Source organism: Artemia franciscana, chromosome 8 (assembly GCF_032884065.1).
Source record: "Artemia franciscana chromosome 8, ASM3288406v1, whole genome shotgun sequence".
Classification (NCBI taxonomy): Eukaryota; Metazoa; Arthropoda; class Branchiopoda; order Anostraca; family Artemiidae; genus Artemia; species Artemia franciscana.
Genome location: NC_088870.1, coordinates 1384512 through 1408254, shown reverse-complemented (window position 1 = coordinate 1408254; position 23743 = coordinate 1384512). Strand labels below are relative to the sequence as shown.

Sequence of the window (23743 nt, the reverse complement as noted above, 5' to 3'; positions counted from 1 at the left end):
TGTCTTAGGTATGTCTATATTTCATACATACTCAGAAAAAAACAACCTGAGCCATTCGCCTGGAGAATTTCGAAAAGAGCTATTATTTGTGGCAGAACAATTAAATGATCTCTTTTCTCTAAGCTCGCTTTAATAACTGCAATTACAAATCTCTTCTTTTTTGTTTGTTGTTTTGCTACCGGTCTTCCTTCATTCCTTTTTATGGAACAAAAAAGCATGGATTGCTCGATGAGCCCAACAAGCCTAGTTAAACCATAATAGTTCTATTTAGCTGGCCATTTAAAAAAAGCAGCAATTTGTAAAATGGATGGTTGCTAATTTGAATTATTGCTAAAGTAGATAATTAACAAAGGGAAGGACAATTAATAAACTGCTACTTAAGTAATTTGATAAAGGACAATTAATGGAAGAAAATCTACTACTTAGGAAAGAAAAACAATGAAAAACTATTAATTTTTTCAACTTTACTGCTTGTATATTACTTAGGGAAGGACAATGAATAAACTACTACTTAAATTAATTTGATAGGAAGTGATGGATTATAATTTTGAAGTAGTAGAGCCAATATTTCATAGCTACATTTGGAATAAGTGAATTTCACGTTTAGAGAAGAAACATGATAAATGAATTGGAAAGGATGGTCAATTCTTGAAATAATGATCAATAGTTAAATGTTTGAAATACTAAATGCTCAGAGTTGAAAACATATGAGGGTTGAGCAAGGTTGAACTAAAGCCTATAAAATTGCCCCAAAGCCCTCCTTAAAGTGGAGAATAGCCTCTGAAAGCTTAGATATAAGGGCCGTTTAAATGAACCATAGAATTTCAAACAGGCTCATGATCTTTCCTAAACAAAAGTGGGAAATATAAAAAATTTAAACCAAATACTGGTCATTCATAAGTCTCAATATAAACTGAACGACTGTAAGACTAAAGTGGTAAGTGTGATAATAAAAACAGATTAATCCGAAAATCAGTTGAGCCGCATACCTTATTCGTAATCAAGAAATGGCGCAACAAGCTAAAAGGCCCTAATCAAACAGGTCGTAATCAAACAATGTCAAATGCAGTCATTCCTGACTTAGCTGAGGGACTTTTGGTCAACAATGAGGAAATTGAAGTAGTGAGAGAGTTCAAATATCTAGGCAGCATTCTTACGCAAGATGCCAATCCTGAAAGAGAAATTTTGTGCCGAATAGCATTGGCTGGCTCTGCCTTCAATTGTCTCAGAAATGTTTGGAGAAATAGTAAATATTCCCAGAAGCTAAAACTCAGAATTTATAATAGCAATGTCCTCTCCGTCCTTACATATGGTTGTGAAACTTGGAGTATCACTGCGCAACTAGGAAAACGACTATGGGCATTCGATAATAACTGCCTAAGATATATTTTGAATATACATTGGACTGAGAGAATAAGAAATGATGAGATTTATACCATAACAAATCATACCCCCATCCTTGATACCATTAGAAAGCGACGATGGATGTATTGGGGGCACATGGTGCGAATGGGTGATGGAAGGCTATCTCATGACATATGGTGTTGGATACCCCCCCCCGGCCTCCGCAAGTCAGGGAGACCCAAAATGACAGTTGGCAGGATGTTAGAGAAGGAGGCGAAGCTGGCGAGGTCTTCGATGGAGGAGCTTTGGTCGAAGGCTCAGGACAGGTCGTCGTGGCGAACCACTGTTGCTGCCTTATGCGCCCTCAGGCGTGGGAGGACCTAAGTAAGTAAGTAAGTCGTGGTAACAAACTGTAAGAAGGGAGCGACCCGGCTCAATAGTAACCGAAACTCTAAAAAAACAGAATTGTGATTTTACAAAAAAAATAGATACATCAAAAGAATCGAATTTTATGCTGATTTTAAATACACAAGTTTCATCAAGTTTTGTCCTACCCATCAAAAGTTGCGAGCCAGAGAAAATTTGCCTAATTTTCGAAAAAAGGGCCAAACACCCCCTAAATGTCATAGAATCTTAAAAAAAATCACACCATCAGATTCAGCGTAGCAGAAAATCTTACTGTAGAGGTTTCAAGGTCTTTTCTGAAAAATGTTTTGCAGGAGTTTTTGCCAGAAGAAGAATCACGGATGTTTATTACCTTTTATATTTAATTTTTATATTTAATTTTGATATTTGTTTTCTGTTTTTCTTCCCAGGGGTGATTGTGTCGACCCAGTGGTCTTAAAATGTCGCGGATCAGCTCATTCGAATAGAAATTAAAAGTTCTAGAGGCCTTTTTAAGAGACAAAAAAATTGGAGGGCTGGGCCCCAACCCACGCTGATTTTTCCCAAAGCTACTGGATCAAAATTTTGAGATAGCCATTTTGTTCAACATAGTCAAAAAATCTAATAAATATGTCCTTGAGGACGACTTCATCCTCCATAGTCCCCGGGGGAAGGGTTGCAAGTTATAAACTCTACCCATTGTTTACATATAGTATTGGTTATTAGAAAGTATACAGACATTTTCAGGGGTGATTTTTTCTGGGCGGGGGGAGAGGGTTACGTGGGATGATCTTTTCATAGAGGAATTTTTATGGGAGAAAAGAATTTCCATGAAGGGAGCACTGTATTTCCCAGCATTATTTAAAGAACAATTAAAATTAAATTTAAATAAACAAGTTTTTCTACTGAAAGTAAGGAGCAGCATTAAAACTTAAAATGAACTAAAATTATTAAGTATATGAAAAGTTTCACCCCCTCGTTAATATCTCTCTCTTTACGCTAAAGTTTTTTTTTAGTTATTTCCAAAGAGCTATTTATTCTAAATAAACTACTTTTAGGATTCAGGGGGCATTCTTAAAGAATTGAAACAAAATTCAAACTTTAACGTAAAGAGTGAGGTATGACGAGGGGGCAAACTAATTATGTATATGAGGGAGTTTCTCCCCTTGTCAGTACCTCACTCTTTACGCTAAAGTCAGAATTTTGTTAAATAATGGCCGATATAAACAATAATTTATTTGCGTTATTTTTTAGCCAATCTTAGCATTTTATTTTATGTTAAGCAGCTTCTTAACTTTGATTTTTATGTGATAATAAACCAAAGATATTGTATGTCTTTGGTTTGTGGTTGTTATTAAATAAAAAAAAAATTTCCAACTGAAAGAAAAGAACAGCATTTAAACTTAAAACGAACGAAAGTTATTACGTATATGAGGGCATTACCCCTTCTCATTCCATCACTCTTTACGCTAATGTTTGACTTTTTGTTCCAGTTATTTAAGAATAACTCCTGACACGCAAGGATTCTTTAATTAGAATGTTAAACCTTTTCAAATTCACAAACATTTTAGTGTAAAGAGTGAGGTACTGAGGAGGGGGCATCTCCCTCACATACGTTATAACAACCAAAAGAAAATCTGAGGAAATTGCGGTTCAAACAGTTTGTGGTAACGAACTGTAAGTAAGGAGCGACGTGGCTCAATCGTAACCGAAACTCTAAAACTAAAAAACAGTTTAAAAAGGATTTTGATACCAATAGATATATTAAGAGAATTGGCTTTTTATGCTGATTTCAAATATAAAAATTTCATTACGTTTAGTCTTACCCATCAAAGGTTACCAACCTGAGAAAACTTTCCTGATTTTCGAAAAAAGGGGGAAACACCCCCTTAAAGTCAAGTGATCTTAATGAAATCGCCAGATTTAGCGTACCAGGGAACCCTACTGTATAGGTTTCAAGCTCCTGACGAAAGAAAAACAATCCAAAACAGGGATGAAACCTTTTTATTGACAGTGAATAGATATAAAATTATTTAACTGGATATTTCGAACACATATACAGTTTTAATCATCAGCAGTAAAAATAAAAGACATGAATAAAAATAAACAAAATTTATACCTAATGAATACCTAATGAACTTAGAACCATTTATATAAACTATATAAATCTAATGAACCGGAACCGAAAAGGTCAAAGAGATTGGCTTCCGCTGTTGCATTGAAAAAATAAAAGCAATAAACTATATGTAATTAGCTTATTAGGTATAAATTTTTTATATTTTTATTCATGTCTTTTAGTTTTGCTGCTGATGATGAACACTCTATATGTGTTCGAAATATCCAGTTAAATAATTTTATATCTATTCACTGTCAATAAAAAGGTTTCAGACCTATTTTGAACTGTTTTACTTTCGTCATGGAAAGGCAGTGTGGTCTTCGAAGTTATCTATTTCAAGCTCCTATCTGCAAAAATACGGAATTGTATTTTTTGCCGATACTTGTTAATTTGTTTTGTTTTGTTTTTTGTTTTGTTTTTCCCCCAGGGGTAATCGTATCAACAAATTGGTCTTATAACACCAAAAGAGGGCTCATTCAAACGGAAATTAAAAGTTCTAGTGCTCTTTTTCTAGCACCCTCTAAAATTTTTAGATAGCCATTTTGTTCAGCATAGCTGAAAGGCCCAATAACTAAGCCTTTGGGAATAACATGACCCTCCCCCCTCCCGACAAACCCCCTGGCAATGGTCTTTAAGTTACAGAATTTTACCCATTGTTTACGCATAACATGTGTTATTGGGATGCATGCATGCATTTTTGGGTGGGAGGGGACACATTGTCTACTGAAGTTTTTTCAAATGGGGAATTTTCCATGGAGAAGGGAGTTATCAGGGAGTGTACTTATACACTAAGGGATTTGCCAGAATTCTTACTCAAAATTCTTGATGAGTCTTGCTTTCTCTTTTTCATCTCAATTTAACGCGCGGAGTGGTTAAGAATAATTGTCCGGGGTAAATTTTCATCGGGATTGAATTGTCTAGAGGATAGTTCGATGGTGAGGGGGTTTCTCCGTGTAGGTGGGGTCAGATTTCCTGGCATTATTTAAAAAATGGTAAGAAATTAAATTAAAAAACAAGTTTTTCTACTGAAAGTAAGGAGTGACACTATAACTTAAAACGAACAGAAATTATTCCGTATATGAAAGGGCCTGTCCCCTCTTCAACACCTTGCTCCTTACGCTAAAGTTTGACTCTTCTCACAGCCCTATTTTTTTAACAATAAAAAATTTCATTATAAAGAGCGAAGCATTGAGGAGGGGACATCCCTTTTCAAATATAGAATAATTTCTGTTCGTTTTAAATTTTAATGTCGTTCCTTACTTTCAGCAGAAGAAACTTGTTTTTTCTTATTTAATCAAGATTTGGTCCAAGCCTAAAACACTAAATGTTTTCCGATTGAGAATGCTCATGTTTGAAAACTATTTTACTTTTAATTTACAGTTTTGCTTTAGCAAGTGAAAAGACGTTATATGTTTTCCTCGGTTAAACTGAGATTTATTACCCGTCCCCTAAAACTCAGCAAACTTTATTGAATGGTTAACCCTGAATCCAGAGTTTGTCCGATTTTCTACTCCGACTTCAGTCTACTCCAATTTTCTCGATACTTGTATCGAGAAACATAACGCCTTTGAATTAAAGCAGTCGATCTACTAGGCAAACCTTTAAAAATTTCGATTAAACAAGAACATTTTAAAGTCATATTCTAAAGCATACCAACAGGAACCGCCCAGATCTAGGCGTTAAACTGAATCAATCATTAAAAAAGCTGTTGACTTGGCATTTTTTGACTCCTTTGCTTCTTCTAATGAGTCACTGCTTATTAACGCAATTTTTAAACCATTTTTAGTTCAGAATGAGGTAATTACATTGTTATATTCGCATGTCTATGGGATTAAAATTACATGTCTAAAGGCCCTGCTAGTTCTCTTTACTAAATCAACAGCGAGGATTTGCTAATGCAACATCATGCGGCAAAGGTCATACTGTCACATGGCGTCACATTCGTCACCAAGTGTATGCACACACTATACCAAATGCCGGTCTATTATATAGAACGTAATTACATGATTACCAACTGTTGTACAGAGTAGCATTATTGCAGACCAGTGCTACAAGCTATTAGTGGAGGGCCAAAGGGCGGTGGAAAGTCTTATGAGAGGTATTTCCAATCAATCTGGAGAGGGAATTTAACCTCCAGTATCCTCTCATTTGAGATAGTATATTTGGACTAATTATGTAGTATGGATGCTAAGGGTAGAAGGAGGATCCTTACTTTTGCAGGAATATTTTAGAGTGAAGTGAAAATCATCTTCTCATGACACAGTCAAGTGGCTGGGGAATCTCCCCAGAATTAATTTAGAGCTCATTGAAAGAACAGTCATATTGGCTAGTTTTCGCGTAGATCGATTTAAATCTGTAAGATTGTCACTTATTAAATTTTTTTATTATTTTGTTTGTTGCAATAGCCAAGTGTTTTTTTTGTAATTAATATCACGTCATATGCTTATCTGCACCAAGGCGGAGGAGTGGGTAGAGGGTATTTCCCAGGAATACGATTTTCCAAATGAATCATCCCCTAAAAATGTAAACATGATTTCCTAGAAAATTACTTTGGCATTTCAGACCCCACTTAAAGAAGTTTAAAGTTGTCATTTTTGTCCAAGGTTATTTTCATTTTCATAGCTTTGTTATTAAATGGCAAATTTTTGCCGTAAAGCCCAGGGCAGCTGAGATAGAAGACATCCTTTTTATATTATACAGAATATAAAGTAATGAAGACACAACTCCTTAAAACAATTTCTTGGGTCGATCCATGACGGCCAAAATTAGACCATATTTGCTTTGCGTCCGATCGACTTGCCGCATATTGGGGATATACACTGGGCAAACCAAACCTAAAAGGGGAAATATTTTGAAACAAATTGGACTGTTTCTGTTTGTGATACCCTAAAATGGGCCAAACCCCGTGTTTCTCCAATCGGTATGACGTTTATTCTAAAAATATATGTTTTGTTTCTATTTCGCTGATCCTCTTGAACCAATCAAGGTATGTAAGCATGGCCTAGGAAACCGTCAATAGAACGAAAACAAGGTAGTAAACTTGGTCGCATTGCTTCGTAACATTTAAAAAAAAGAAATCATTTTATAGTGACCATGACATGAATCAATTCTCCCCGCCCCATCTACCTGGAACTCAAAAGTAAAAGCACCATTAAAGTTATTTTACGAAAATTTAGCAGATCAAACGCTACGACTGAATATTCAAAGTTTTTTTTTAAATATAAATTACAATTCAATATTTTACTTCATAAGCAGAACAAGAGCTAAGAGCTCATATGGCACTTGTGACGAGGCAAGAAGAGCTAAGAGCCAAGAGCTCATATGGTATGAGCTCTAACAAAATTCTAAGAAATAATAGATTGATTTAAAAGGAAAATCAGAGGCTTAATGCCGGTCAGGATTTAAAATAAGAGCTCTGAGTCACGATGTCCTTCTAAATATCAAAATTCATTAAGATCCGATCACCCATTCGTAAGTTATAAATGCCTCATTTTTTCTAATTTTTCTTCTCCCTTTAGCCCCCCAGATGGTTGAATCTGGGAAAACGACTTTATCAAGCCAATTTGTGCAGCTCCATGACACGCCTACCAATTTTCATCGTCCTAGCACGTCCAGAAGCACCAAGCTCGCCAAATCACTGAACCCCTCCCCCCAACTCCCCCAAAGAGAGCGAATCCGGTACGGTTACGTCAATCACGTATCAAGGATATTTGCTTATTCTATCCACCAAGCTTCATTCCGATTCCTCCAATCCAAGTGTTTTCAAAAATTTCCTCCTCCAACTCCCCCCAATGTCAAAAGATCTGGTCGGGACTGGAAATAAGAGCTCTGAGACATGAATTCCTTCTAAATATCAAATTTCATTAAGATCTGATCACCTATTCGTAAGATAAAAATACCCCAATTTTCACATTTTTCAAGAATTCCAGATTCCCCCTCCAACTCCCCCCAATGTCACAGGATCTGGTCGGAATTTAAACTTAGAGCTTTAAAGCACAAGATCCTTCTAAATATCAAATTCATTAAGATCTGGTCACCCTTTCGTAAGTTACAAATGCCTCATTTTTTCAAATTACCCCCCCCCCTAACTCCATCAAAGAGAGCAGATCCGGTCCGGTTACGTCAGTTACATATCTTAGACAGGTTTTTATTCTTCCCATCCAGTTTCATTCTGATCTCTCCACTTTAAGCACTTTCTAAGATTTCCGGTCCCCCCGACTGCCCCCCTCAATGACGCTGGATCCGGTTGAAATTTAAAATAAGAGATCTGAGTTTCGAGGTCCTTCTAAATACGAAGTTTCGTGTAGATTCGATCACTCCTTTGTAAGTTGAAAATTTTTTCTATTTTTTCAGAATTAACCCCCCCCCCCCCAAAAAAAAAGAGCGGATCCGTTCCAATTATGTAAATCATGTATCTAAGACTTCTGCTTATTTTCCCACCAAGTTTCATCCCGATCCCTCCAATCTAAGCGTTTTTCATGATTTTAGGTTTCTCCACCCCAAAATCCCCCCAATGTTATCAGATCCGGTCGGGATTTAAAATAAGAGCTTTGACACACGATATCCTTCTAAATATAAAATTTCATTGAGATCCAATCACCCGTTCGTAAGTTAAAAATACCTCATTTATTCTAAAAAATTTTAAATTACCCCCCCCCCCCCCAACTAGAGAGCGGATCCGATCCGGTTATGTCAATCATGTATCTAGGACTTGTGCTCATTTTTTCCCACCAAGTTTCATCCCAATCCCTCCACTCTAAGTGTTTTCCAAAATTTTAGGTTTCCCCCTCCCACCTCCCCCCCCCCAATGTCACCAGATCCGGTCGGGAATTAAAATAACAGCGTTTAGACACGATACCCTTCCAAACATTAAATTTCATTAAGATCTGATCAACCGTTCGTAAGTTAAAAATACTTCATTTTTTCTATTTTTTTTCGAATTAACAGGCCCCCCTCCTCCCCCCAGATGGTCAAATCGGGAAAACAACTATTTCTAACTTAATCTGGTCCGGTCCCTGATACGCCTGCCAATTTTCATCGTCCTAGCTTACCTGGAAGTGCCTAAAGTAGCAAACCGGGACAAAGAGACCGACAGACCGACAGAACTTGCGATTGCTATATGTCACTTGGTTAATACCAAGTGCCATAAAAACCGAAAAAGGTTTACAATTATTTTTTAACTAAGAATAAAAATATTCCACATAATAAAAAGAACAGAAAATACTTTTTTTTCAATTTTTCAAAAAAAAAATTTAAGAAAAGCCAAGAGCCATGTTAAAACCTAAATGGAGCAGAAACAAATTCATACAATGATTCAAAAACTCAAAACAAACAAAAAAACTAGGAATGAATAAATGACAGAAATGAAAATGAATGATCACATAGAACACAAAAAAAACTATCTCCCCTAATTTTTAGATTATATGCGATAAAATATTATAAACGAAGAGATGTTTCCAACCTCCTTGAATTAATAATTGTTTCCATGAGATTTTGCTTTTTTGCTATAGCAAATTGCAAATTCAATTATGCTTTTCATTCCATTACATCCTCACAAAAATTTTAATGGATGCAATTTTTTTTATAATATTTAATGCAAATAGTATTTAAGTGCTATTTCAACTACCACGAGTCAAATTACTGCTGTCAGTACCAAGTACCAACAGTATACAAAAAGTTTGAATTTAAAAAAAGTAGCAATGGTGAAACTAAGAATCAGATTGCATAATTTACGGATAAATGATTTATATTTGAACATTGTTTAATCTCATATCCAAAGCCATTCACGTTTTTAATTTTGAATTTGAGAAAAATTGATCAGGTTTGTATACTTCAAGCTGCAGATCTTCAACAGTGTTAATTAAAATAAAACAAGTTTTTAATTGAAATTGAAGAACGCGTTATGATTTAACTTTAGTTTTAGTTTATCTTGTGCAGTGATCATGCTTGTGTAGGTTGCAGGGGTGAACGAGGAGATAAAGGCGGTACACATACTCAAGTTCTAATCCAATTTATTCAGATTTTTCAAGAAAAGGTTGAAAAAAGAAAGACAAATCCGCCTGGTATGTTGAAAGTTTGGGATTTAAAATAAAAAGCTGCAATCAGATGTCCTAGTTCCAACGGGGCTACGACTGTGCCAAAATGTGGCCCTAGAGGATATTCCGCTTATTAAGGCCGATGAGAATAATGTTAATTCTCAAAATAAAAACGAAACCGCCTTCAGGAAAACATTAACATAATTTTTATACCTGATACTTTCTGCAAGTCTACCAAATATAAAACGGTTTTGATCGGTTCTTGGAAAACTCATCCATCTCATTTTTTTTCCTTTTGCTTATAGGCAGCACCTTCTTTATACTTGATAGACAGAGATCTTGGTCTAAATCAATTTGCTAAATATTTCCCTTCTATTGTGAATTTACCCAAAACTAAGTAACACACCATAATGCAGTTAAAAGAATCGCAATACACATTGAGCCTTTCACCGGCAACGCACTAACGTTAAGTAAAGAGCGAAGCATGTTTCTTTTACTATCTTTGTTCCCTGGCCACTTCACGTAAAAGGGATTCCTGGTGAGAGATCAGGCAATGGATACGTTCGAGAAATTTTTGTGTAAGGGTCCCCATAGGAAAGAAAAATCAACCGTTTTTTTTTTTGTTTTTTTTATCAATTTTTAAGAAGAGAAGCTATGATTAGCAATCTCTAAGGTTAACCACTAAAGGTTTTTTCTTAGCAGTTTTTTAGGGGAAGTTTTCAAGGGGTTGGTTTTGCTTTGGGACTATTTTCCTTGAATCGAATTTTCCAGGACTGAGCTTTCTATGAGCCAACTTTTCTTGGGAACAAATGGTTATGGGTTAAGTTTTCTAGGTTTGAGTGCTCCAGGGGCAGGCTACTCTTGGGGGTTCATTTTCAAAAGGTACGTTTAGTGATGATATGTCCCAGGGGCATTTTTTGGCAAAGTCATCTCTTTTACCCAATTTCTCCCAATCATTTACCTAGTGGCGCAAAAACAAGAAATAGAATCCCTGCTCAAAGTGTCTATTGCACTAGGCTAGAAATTTTGCTAATTCCTCATGGTCGAAGAGAAAAACGGCTATAGCGATCAACTCCAGTCATACATAAGATTCTTAGAGACACATAAATCGAGACCACCAGCTTGCCACAACTAAGTATCAGACAAGCTCTAGGTGGCTGTTTATTCACAATACGTTGTTCGAAGGGAACCAGACTCCTTAATATGTGTTCCCTCCAATGTACAAGATCTACAGTTTGGCAGTGATTATATAGCCTTTTCACTTACAATTAACAAAACAAGAGCTAAGAGCTCATATGGCACTTGTGACGAAGCAAGAAGAGCTAAGAGCCAAGAGCTCATATGGTATGAGCTCTAACAAAATTCTAAGAATCAACAGATTGATTTAAAAGGAAAATCAGAGGCTTAATGCCGATCAGGATTTAAAATAAAAGCTCTGAGTCACGATGTCCTTCTAGATATCAAAGTTCATTGAGATTCGATCACCAACGCGTAAGTTATAAATACCTAATTTTTTCTAATTTTTCCTCTCCCTTTAGCCCCCCAGATGGTCGAATCTGGGAAAACGACTTTATCAAGTCAATTTGTGCAGCTCCCTGACACGCCTACTAATTTTCATTGTCCAAGGACGTCGAGAAGCACCAAACTCGCCAAATCACTGAACCCCTTCCCCCAACTCCCCAGAAGAGAGCGAATCCAGTACGGTTACGTCAATCACGTATCAAGGACTCTGGTCACTCTTCCGTAAGTTACAAATACCTCGATTTTCAAAATTACCCCTCCCTCCCAACTTCACCAAAGAGAGCAGATCCGGTCCGGTTATGTCAGTCATGTATCTTAGACAGGTTTTTATTATTCCCATCCAGTTTCACCAAAATATCTCCGCTTTAAGTATTTTCTAAGATTTCCGGTCCACCCCAACTGCCCCCCCCCCAATGACGCTGGATCCGATTGAAATTTAAAATAAGAGATCTGAGTTACGAGGTCTTCCTAAATATGAAGTTTCATCAAGATCCGATTACTTCTTTGTAAGTTCCCCCCCTAATAGAGCAGATCCGTTCCAATTATGTAAATCACGTATCTAAGACTTCTGCTTATTTTTCCCACCAACTTTCATCCCGATCCCTCCAATCTAAGTGCTTTTCATGATTTTAGGTTCCCCCACCCCAAACTCCCCCCAATGTCACCAGATTCGGTCGGGATTTGAAATAAGAGCTTTGAGACACAATATCCTTCTAAATATCAAATTTCATTGCGATCTGATCACCCGTTCTTTTAAAAATACCTCATTTTCTTCTAATTTTTCAGAACTACCCCCCCCCCCCTAATAGAGCAGATCCGTTAAAATAAGTTAAAATACTTCAATTTTTCTATTTTTTCCGAGTTAACGGGTCCCCCACTTCCCCCCCCCCCAGATGGTCACATCGGGAAAAAGACTATTTCTAGTTTAACCTGGTCCGGTCCCTGATACGCCTGCCAAATTTCATCGTCCTAGCTTACCTGGAAGTGCCTAAAGTAGCAAAACCGGGACAGACAGACAGACCGACAGAATTGGTGATTGCTATTTGTCACTTGGTTAATACCAAGTGCCATGAAAAAACGGCAAAAATAACATCAGAAGCAAGTAATTATAGGTTATACTACTATTACTGTTACATCTAAAGGCATTAGTTAGTGACTACTTTTCAGTATTCCAACCAAAATGTAGACACAAATCATTTAATAATTTGTCTACAATAAAACTGTTATGTGCAACAAAAATAGCTAATATCAATATTAATCGTTGAATATCAAGCACAGGTACATGCGAAATGATCTTATTCGTAAGATCACTTTCCTTTCCCTCTTCTGGAGAGGAAGAAGGAGAGAAACCCCTTTTCTCTCCTTCTTCGTTTTTTCCAACAATTTATTGCATTTCAAATGTAATTTTTATTTTCTTGCACTTACTTTTGAATTGGTATCAATTTTACTGGAATTTTTCAAGTGTTTTAAAAGATCTTAATAGAGTCATTAGTTAAGGTAGATATATCTTAATCGTCAGTAGAAAAGCAATCAATTGGAGTCAAAATCTATTTTCAACATTGTGTTGGACTATGTAAATACCCCGCTTATCTCACAGACAACCTAAGCAGCATAATTAGTGTAGGCGGGGTTGATGTAGGAACATCAATCAATTAAGCAGGAACATCATTATTCCTGCCTGTAGTGTCAAACGTTTAAGTTTTTTTCGTTTTTATAATTATAGGGTACAACTCTTGGATTGATAGCTTCTTCTTCGATCTACCATGGTCTTTGTGATGGTTCAGCCTTTACAGAATTTTTCTTTCTTCGCAGCCTAAGATTTGTTAAGGCTGAACATTTTGTTTATTTAAAACGTCCACTGCTTTCTTCAGGGCTTATCTATTGATGTACGGCTAGAGATCAGGAATGACACGGGGAGAGGTTAACATTAGCTGGAGATTAAGATTATTCAGAAAGGTAAAAGCTGTTTCGTTGACACAGATTGATACCTAAATTAGATGTCCTCAAGCAGATCCTTCAATTTTGAGGAGAAGTTACAAAGTAATGAAGCAGACTATTAGATACCAAAGACCTCTTTTAATCAATTGAAGGTTAAACCAGTCTGAAATTCAATGCCGTGTAACGACGTCTTTTGAACAGAGAATCATTGCAATACCTTTTACAGAGAAAGAAGGGGTTTACTCCTGTTCTCAAAATTTGTGTGAAATTATTGCATTTACCGCGGCTAAAGTTAGAATCTGTGTTAATACCAGAATTACAACGTGCTTGGTACAGGATGGCTTAGCAATTAAAGTGAAACGCCCACTGATTAAACAATTTTTCAAGCGAGAACTTCATTTTTTGCTACAAAATTTGTCTTGAAGTACACAAAAATTTGAACAATTCAATTCACAACCACTTCAAAAGAAATACCCACAAGGTACAACTGTTGACAACACTGGTTAAAAGTGGAACATCTGTACGAATATAATAGTGAAGATTCTTCTTTTCCCATTGGGCTTCTGGGACGTCTAGTGGTCTTTTTGTGTGACATTCTAGATTCTCGATTTACAATTCAGACTGAAAAAGTTACATTATCGGCGACCATCCAGATTGCCAAACTGAGTCTTTTTTTGATGATCCCACTGTCCGGATATTCTCGACAGCAATCGCAAAACAAAAACAGCAACAAAAATCCAAAGTTTTGGTCATGGATTATGATGAAAACCTTCAGAGCTTTTTATTTCTAATACCATTTCTCATAAATACGCGTATACCTAAAAGGGCAGTCATTGACGACAGCCTTATTCAGCAAACATCCTACTCCATGTGCTACGATAGCACACGAAGTTTTTGGGGGTCTTTAGGCGAAATTCTTTCCAAATGAGGGGGAGCCAAATAACAGAACAAAATACAAAAGATAATTTTAATAAGAAAAGCCTAGTAGTTCAAGGAAATCCAGGATATTCGGGGGAGGGGGTGCTCTTCCCCTTCCGCACGTTCCCTGACACAACCTTTCGAATGTTCTCAGAGTTTTTGTGAATTTTTTTGTGACATAATCTCTTTAATACTTAAAAAGAGCACTGAATTTTAAAGGTTAATTTGAATGAATCCTCTTTGAATGGTCTTTTCTAACGACTATGGATGTTCATAAACGAGACCACGGTTCTCTGGAAAAATAAAAATTCCTTAATTTTTCAATAGTGGCTTTGTAATTCTCATTTATGTTTAATTTCCTTACAACAAGTTAGTGCACCATTCCATCGAATCTGCACAGTTTTTTTTTAAAATATGTCAATTCCTATTTCTAAAACTATGCTAAATTTATGTGCAAATAACTTTTCGACAGACATCAAAATTTAATGTCCTGAGAATCCGCATAAAACATTTTTTTTGTTCCGTACATTTCAATCAAAGCCTATTTTTTAGAGGTTTAGTTTGTATTGACAAGGATAGCTCTTTACATACATTTTGTTGCTGCAAATTGTCTGATCCAAGTGTTTCTTTCTGCTCCTTCTTTTACTCTCAAGGCTCTTTTACTACTTCCTCCTTCAGCTCTCGTTTATTAATTTTAGCGAAGTATTAGTACAACATTGCGCCACAATCAAACATTAAACAGTGCACCCCCCTCGGCCAAAAGAAATAATTAGTAACAAGAAAGAGTATGAACTATAGGACTATTATTACTTCTGCCTTGAGAACGAGTTATTCTTGGAAAACCTTCGTTACAGGTATATCTTTCATGGACGTCAGAAGGGTGACTATGGGGCCAAAGGCCCTGGAAAATTGGAAGGCATTAAAAAAATATTTACACTAATATTTCCAATTTAAATTTTGGTAAACACCAAAGCTCCTAAAAGCACTTGCCACTTCCCTCCTGAAAAATTTGTGAGCGATGCACAATGAAGATTCCCCAGCTCTCAACCTATTAAACCGATAAGCATGGGAGCATAATCCTTTTCGATACACAGACGAAAGATTATGCAACAAGAGGAGAGATACTACCCGCATTCCCTATATTGTATACTTATTTCAAAAATCTTCCCGGAAATGAAGGAAGATCGGGAAGCTCTTTCTACATTTATTTAAAAGCTCACGGAGAGTTACGGTATTTGGCCATAAAAATCATTTTTTAGGCTACGGGCAATGTCTCCCCCCCCGCCCAATCTAAATAAGGATGCACTGGCCCTCGTTTGTAATAGATTATTTACAATTATACATCTTTGTACACAATTTATGAAACATCAAGTCAATTGAAGCCTGAAAATAAATGTCTACGTTAACCGTTTATATCGCTTAAACTACATGCTTACCTGGGATCTAAAACTTCGCTGTGTTGCATTAACACCTCTGAAACCAAGAAGCTCACTATATAATTTAATAATTATTTTAAGTCGATTGGTTATCTCAAAATTTTTCATGGATAGCTTTTTGGCCTTCTCTGGTGTGAACAAATGCGCTTTGTCGTATGAGTTGAAATTATTCAACGCGTTTGACATTGCAGCAAGACGGATGGTTTTGCGTCGTTTGTCGCACGATTTATATCATTTGTCGCATGTTGCAGGATTTTGCGTGAAATCGCAGCAGTGGGAACCAGGGGTTACAGTAAAATTGTTACACAATTGTATAGAATTGTGTAGGGGTTACACAATTCGCAGCTTTTAATGACAGATGTGAATTGGGCATAAGGTTTTGAAAAGAAAGTTTTTAGGACAATTTTTTATGGGGAGATGGGGGAGTTCTTGTTAGGATAGGAGTTTTGCTGGGGATTTTGTCTCTGCAAGAACTTTTGTGAATCATAAAGTATTGTCTTTTCGGAATAAATTTCCATTATGTGTAGTTACAGTAACAAGGACAGTGACAATAAAATCCGATCGTTGCGATTGGGTAAGTGGAAATATTCAATACTATATATTTGTTAAAAAATTATGGTAAAATAGGAAATTTAATTAAATTAAAGAGCCTTCAGCATTCAATTATGTGTTTTTGGCAATTGCGAGCCCCAGAATTAGGGGGGGGAAATATAAATTAGGGAAAATAGAAAGCTAAATTTTAAATGAAAAATGCGTCAATGCCCAGTAATGAATTTTTTGTAGTAGCAAGTGCCAAAGAGAAAAGAAAGAAACTTATGTTTAAAAAAAAGTATAAAAATATTTAATACCACACAGCTTACCAACAGCTTACTGTAGCTTACTTTGAAGGAGTAGTTCTTTTTAGAAATGACTTTTAGTGAAGAAAAAGCGTCGTCGAATCCAATCATTGAACTAATTTTACTTATTTAATTTAACAGTTTGAAGTGGAAAAACTGGTGAAAGTAGGGCACTGACCTAAAGACTTTATTAATTACCAAAAAAAAACAATTCTAAAAAAATCTTCGTTTTTAAGTGTGAATAGCCTTAAGGTTAAACCAAGAGGCCAAATGTTTTTACAGTGTTTTTCTAATGCTGTAGAAATTAAACAAGTTTAAATGAATGAAATAATACTTACTCAAAACTTCAAGAACAATTTTGTAATTTTTCGTTGGAGAAGTTCTAAAATCTGTCCGACAAATATAGACTCCACCATCCTTTGGAGCAACATTGGCAATAAGTAGGCTTGCAGGCTCCATTGATGTCAAAAAGTAGGCCCGTGGACCAAAAGCTTTGTCGCTTGACCACTTTGTAGCAACGCCATTCTTCAACCGAGCATCGTAGCTGAAAGAAAGTTGAGAATGGTTAATTTAAGCAAGTTTTAATTCAATTGACAGTAGATACTGTCTTTTATCAAAACTATTCTTCAATTAAGATAGTTCCGGTTAAAATGAATTTGCTAAAAGGGACTTGAACTATTATTAATTTTTGACAAACTGAAATTTCGTTTATATTCAGTATTATTCTTTGGTGCCCTTATATAGTTCGTTCAGATGCATGAGAAAGTGGAAATTTAAGCTAATGAGTACGAGGGGGAAAATTTTCCAGCAATAGCTACAAGACGTTTCCTAGAAAGCGCAGATAACATACACTTTTACGTGCCAAGTCTCTCAGCCAAGTGCCTTCTATGCCAAGTGATTTCTTGCCAAATATCTTCCCTTTTGCGTTAGTTTTAAACAAAGCATTTCCTGTGTTGTACAAGAACTGATAGTTCTGGATAAGAACCACCAAACCTATAATGTATACGTGCTTAACAGTTGACATGCTTTCCATTTTCAAAAATGCTTCCTCATTTTTAGTCGACGACACACGAAAAACTATTCGGTAGTTGGTACCACGAAAAAACTAGAAAAAATCCCTAGTCTCAAAACTTGATCTGTACTACAGGAAAAGCCGATCAGTTTTCCCATGGTACTGATCTTTTTTTCTTTTCCCCGTGCATTTTCCCCATTCTTTTCTCGTTTTCTTTTTTTTGTTTCCCATACGTCTGAACAGAATTCCCTGAAACAATACAGCCACATTTTCTTCAAACATAAATTATCCTTTACTAGCTCCCCTGGGATCTCCAAATTCAAAATTTGAAATCTCCCTAAACTACCCATTTCGTATTCCCTGAAAGTTTGAATTAAATCCCATTAGCTGTTACTTACCTATTGGAGATAAACCCATTTTGCAACCTGGATTTAGTTCAACATCTCCTCAGCATTTGCTGAATGTTTTTACTAAAAATGTATAGATTTTTTTGGTGACATTGTAGGTACACCCACTTGACTCACTATATATATGTAGTATATTTTAAAATAACTCAACACCCACCTCAACATCCCCTAATAGTATCACTTAGTATTGCTATCCTTTCCTGAAATACTGGATAAATGCCCTCTTAAGAACCAGGATGCACAAATTGTCTGCTGATTTGCTTCGGTGCCCAAATTCACACCCCCTGAACGTTTTAACTTAATATCCCTAGCCATTCGTAAGATACTGAGGATTCGCCCTTTGACAACCTGGATGCAGGGGAGTGGCTTTCGATTTAGTTCGACATTCTTCCCAAAGCCTCTAATAGTTTCAGCTTTATACCATTAGCCGTTCCTGAGAGTAGTGATGTCTCAACAATTCTAAAGGAACTGTCCCCCTTTGAATCCCGGTCCCGACATTTTTTTGAAAATTCTTTGAGATACGGGAGCCTGTTACGTAATAGGATTCGTTTACCTTTGGTTGTTACATAATAGGGTTTGTTTACATGCAGATGCAGGTGCTTGTTACGTAATATAAGAGTGTTCACTTATGCAAATTGATGCAAGTGTATGTTACGTAACAGAGGTTTTTACTTTTGGTTGTTATGTAATAGGACTTGTTTACTTGTGCTGAGCGTGATACAATCTTGCGTGACTTGGTGGATTTATTGCGAATTACGCAATCTTGCATGATATGTTAGATATGGCTCCGCCGCTAGTCAAGTTGGGGAGCTCAAGTAATATGGAATATTTACTTATCTCGAGGTTGACGTAATCTTCTGTGACGTCGTAGATTTATTGGCAATGACGTAATCTCACATGACTTGTTTCTTCACACACGTGGGGTGGTAAATAATGACGGTACAAACGTCGGCTGCTACTTAATGATGGCTTACACGTAGGGTGTTACGTAATGACGGTGCAAACGTGGGATGCTATGGAATACTTTTAGAGATTTTTTCTTCGAGAACCCATTTTCTTCAAGATTGTATTTTCTTTCAATGCGTTTTTTTTCTGAGGGACCATTTATATTCCAAAATTTGTGTCCACATTAGGATTCAAAATAGATTCCCCCTCAACGGAATGGATTGCTAGACAACTGGATCAAGAAAGACCAATATTTTTATTTGGGGAATATTTTCTACGTGATAACCAATTCCACGGACAGAGAATTCCCACACCTCTGCCACATTATGCACAAAGTTTGAAGAGGGGGTAGAGAGGTAGATACGTTCAGGTTTCACAAATGGGGCAACGCACCTACACAATGGGTAGGGGTAACAGACTGTCGGACTGTTATCAAAGTGGAAGCCACCCTTTTTAGAAAACAAAACACTTGATATTCATGTTTAAAGGGAAATATTTCTTTAATAAATAGTTTTCCTTTTTATTTTATTTCAGAAAAAGATAGGTGTTGCTATGATTAGGCGACAATATCGAGACATGAAGATTGAAGTTCAATAGATTGACAAAACCCTTATATTTTAGGAATGGGGCACCAAGTGCGCCAGACAAGATCGAATTTAAGTTTAGAACATCTGCTTCAAAAACTCCTTCGAAAATTTCGAGACATCTAAATTCAATATGGGAGACCTGATGTTGGATTCCAGTTCCTATTCAATGACGATTTATTCATAGCTTCGACAAAAGTAAACGGAACCAAAACGGAACCAAAAGTGTCACGAAAGTGCAACTTAATTTTCTTTGTGAGATAGCAGACAGTAGAATCAAAACTCCAATTTGAAGACAATTTCTTCATTCTAAGAAAAAATTAAGGGAAACCAGAAGAAAGAAAACAGTTGGGAAAAGCAAGAATAATTCGGAAATTCAGGGAAAACTATTATACAGTTCAAACTTAAAGATAAATTGTTTTTTCCTGCGAGGAAAGTAAGGAAGAACAAGAGAAAAAAGAAGAAATGCAAGAAAGGCATATAATTTGAAAGTTCATTGCGCTGGTGTACAGCAGTATTTTCAGTGAGTTATTCTTTTCAGCCCGTAATTGGGAGCATAAGGTAGAGGAGGAGGTCTCAACTCTCTTAGTGAAAAGCAAAAACAGATCAAGAGGTAGAATTAAACGGACCATGTCGAGTAATTGAGAATCCGAGAGGTAGTAAAAGTGTGGCTGTTCCTTCAGTCTCGAACCTGAAGATGATAGTCAGTCCCCTCAGCCAAAAACTGATTTTGGTTTCGTGTGGCCAGTTGTGATAATCTTACCATGGTTAAGGGTTACTCACCCATGGCCCCAGGGGAAGATCTGTCCCACTAAAAGTCACTGCCTATTCTCCCAAAGCCTTTTCTATATAACCCTATAATTAATTGTCGTCTAAAGTTTGCAAGTGCATTTGTTATCTATTTGACTGTCCTACGAGGTGAGACCCCGAGAGTCTGTTCATATTTCCCTCAGAATTGTACCTCATACGCCTGTGTCCCAACATTCTAGCCACCCTTTGTATTTTTGCCTAGAGTAATTTTAGTTATGCCAAGGGGAGAGTTTTGTTTTGATTCGAAGGGGAGCTGTTTCTGCCGATAGAGATTAAGGGGCTAATGGAGCCGATCCTCTCGACACCTGGTGTCGTCCCACGCCCCTGAATCTCATTCTTTATTATTACCAATTGTAAATACACGAGGGTGAGAAAGTATACTGCTTAAACTGCCCTGAAAGTCTCTTATAATTGAATCACTCAGAAACCAAAATGTTTTTGCCCTTTTTGATGATGGATCTTTTGAGATAAGGCTCCCTTAGACGGCAGACCAAGCCTGACTGTCTCTTCGCTATATACTAGTAATATTATTATCCGCTTTTTCCGTGGATTTACTTCTTCAAACCGCAAACCGATTCCCAGTTGCTTCATTCGAATGGTCTGGCACTGAAAGGCGGTAGATAACAGTGGATCTTTAGACCAGCTCTCCCAAACAAAATTGATAAACTGTAAATTTGGACATTGGATACAGATAAGATGATGGATACAGATAAGATGTATAAAATTTAATCTTTAGAAGTTCAGGTTAACTTTATTTAAACTTTCTACTAAGAGCGATGCAACCTTGACCATCTATCTTAGCGCAGGTGTGTTGGGTAGCTAAATACCGATGTGAATATTAGGTAAATGTCTGTTCCCTATTTTATACAAACTTTTTTTTCACTTTTTCTTTGCTCTTTAAAATTTCTTGATTTTAAAATGTTTACCCTTACAACTCTACTTTAATTTGCCCCCTGAATATTGTAGTCATCATGTGGATGACTGGTTAAGGAAATAGTCTGGGTGCATGACTCATTCTGTGTATTATCTTGTCAAATAGCTTATTTTTTTCATTCTTTGAATTAAGCTGGTTTCCATTGATTGTATTTTTCTCTTGGTCGAGAGGAAGGGAAAGATGTTTCATTTTTTTTAACCTTACATACTTAAATTATAAATGTGAGTTTCCCTATATATTACAAGAGTTATTTTCCCTGAGCCAGGGTAGGGTAGGGAGTCTGTTATTGGTCAGCTTTGGAGTGCTGGTTTCCTAGACTTGGTAGCAGTCCAAGAGACGGAGAATATCAAGGAATTAGGTTGTTCACATCTGAAATACAGTCAGGCACAATTGACACATTGCTTTTGATGATTTTGCCATAAAACCTAGCCTGTAACAATAGATTATAGCCAGATTTTTTTGTTTAAAGTGTTAACTGTGGGTGTGGACATGTCGTCTACACCTGCGTCTACAAACGTTTTTCGATATATACATTCGATATATATATATATATATATATATATATATATATATATATATATATATATATATATATACTAGCTGTTAGGGTGGTGCTTCGCGCCACCCCAACACCTAGTTGGTGGGGGCGCTTCGCGCCCCCCCCCAAGCCCCCCAGCACACGTAAGTCGTTACGCGCCATATTAGTTACGCGCCATTGTAGTTGTGTCCCTATGTCCCACCTGTGAATATAGATAGATATATATATATATATATATATATATATATATATATATATATATATATATATATATATATATATATATATATATATATATGTTTTTAACTACGTAAAACTTGCGAATATACAACATTCCTTGCTGTCCCATTGTCTGTGCATATAAATAGATTGTCAGGTTTACCGACTCTTGAACATGCAACCTATAATGGTCCATGGGAAAACAATCCGTATTCAGATCTATGCCTCATGATTCTAATGATTGCCCTTGAGCTTTGTTGATGGTGATTGCTAATCGACCATTCCCTGTGTCGCCGTCGTCATTTATATATCCCCCTGTGCCCCCCGGCGTCCCCGTTGTAGTTGTGTCCCGGTCGTCATTTATATTCCCTGTGTCTCGGTCGTCATTTGTGTCCCGGTGTCCCAGTCTGTGATTTCTCTTTGAGTTTCCGGGCGTCATTTATATTCCTTGTGTCCCGGTGTCCCGGTCGTCATGTGTGTCCCGGTGTCCCGGTCTGTATATACATTCGTTTTTGAATTGGTCTTTTTTTTAGTTTTTAGTTTTTTACCTTTTTTAGTTTTTTTAGTTATACCTCATGATTCTAATGATTGCCCATGAGCTTTGTTGATGGTGATAGCTAATCGAACATTCCCTGTGTCCCCGTCGTCATTTATATATCCTCCTGTGCCCCCCCCCGCGTCCCCGTTGTAGTTGTGTCCCTGTGTCCCGGTCGTCATTTATATTCCCTGTGTCCCGGTCGTCATTTGTATCCCGGTGTCCCGGTCTGTATATACATTCGTTTTTGAAATGGTATATGATGAAATAAATTTTTGTATTTTTTCCCATTTTTTTCTTTTTAGTTTTTTTTGGTTTTTACTTTTTTTTAGTTATTTTTTCTTTTTTCTTTTTAGTTTTTTTATTTTTATTTTTTTCTAGTTTTGTTTTTCTCCTTTATTTTTCATTTTTTTTTCTTTTTTTTTCTTTTTTAGTTTTTTTAGTTTTTTAGCTTTTTTAGTTTTTTTATTAGTTTTTAGGTTTTTTTTCTTTTTAGTTTTTTTGTAGTTTTTACCTTTTTTTTAGTTTTTTTAGTTTTTTTTTTTACTTATGTCCTGGTCGACATAATACTCCCTAATTTATACTCCCTGTGTCCCGGTCGTCATTTGTGTCCCGGTGCTTTGTTGATGGTGATTGCTAATCGAACATTCCTTGTGTCCCGGTCGTTTTCTCTTTGAGTGTCCCGGTCGTCATTTATATTCCCTATGTGCCGGTGTCCCGGTCGTCATTTGTGTCCCGATGTCCCGGTCTGTAATTTCGTCAGTCAAAAACATGACGTCAGTCAACACACAAACATGACGTCACCCGACAGACCCACACACACACACAGACAACTTAGTTTTATATATATAGATATATATATATATATATTATATATATATATATATATATATATATATATATATATATATATATATATATATATATATATATATATATATATACTTACGTAGCACTTAGGTCCTCCCACGCCTGAAGGTGCATAAGGCAGCAATAGTGGCTCGCCACGACAACCTCTCCTGAGCCCTCGACAAAAGCTCCTCCATCGAAGGCCTCGCCAAATTCGCCTCCTTCTCTAACATCCTGTCAATGGTCATTTTGGGTCTCCCTGTTTTGCTGAGGTCAGGGGATGTCCAACACCATATGTCACAAGGCAGCCTTCCATCACCCATTCGTACCATGTGCCACCAATACATCCATCGTCGCTTTCTAATGACATCAAGGATAGGGG

General features: G+C 36.6%; 1 protein-coding gene across 1 annotated transcript in view; it reads right to left on the bottom strand.

The window, feature by feature from the left end:
* Positions 1–23743, bottom strand: part of LOC136029863 (B-cell receptor CD22-like) — a 252212-nt gene that overhangs the window by 211112 nt on the left and 17357 nt on the right. Inside the window, exon 3 of the mRNA XM_065708320.1 lies at positions 16867–17072. Within this exon, the coding sequence (XP_065564392.1) occupies positions 16867–17072 (206 nt within the window). The remainder of the gene's footprint in view (positions 1–16866; positions 17073–23743) is intronic.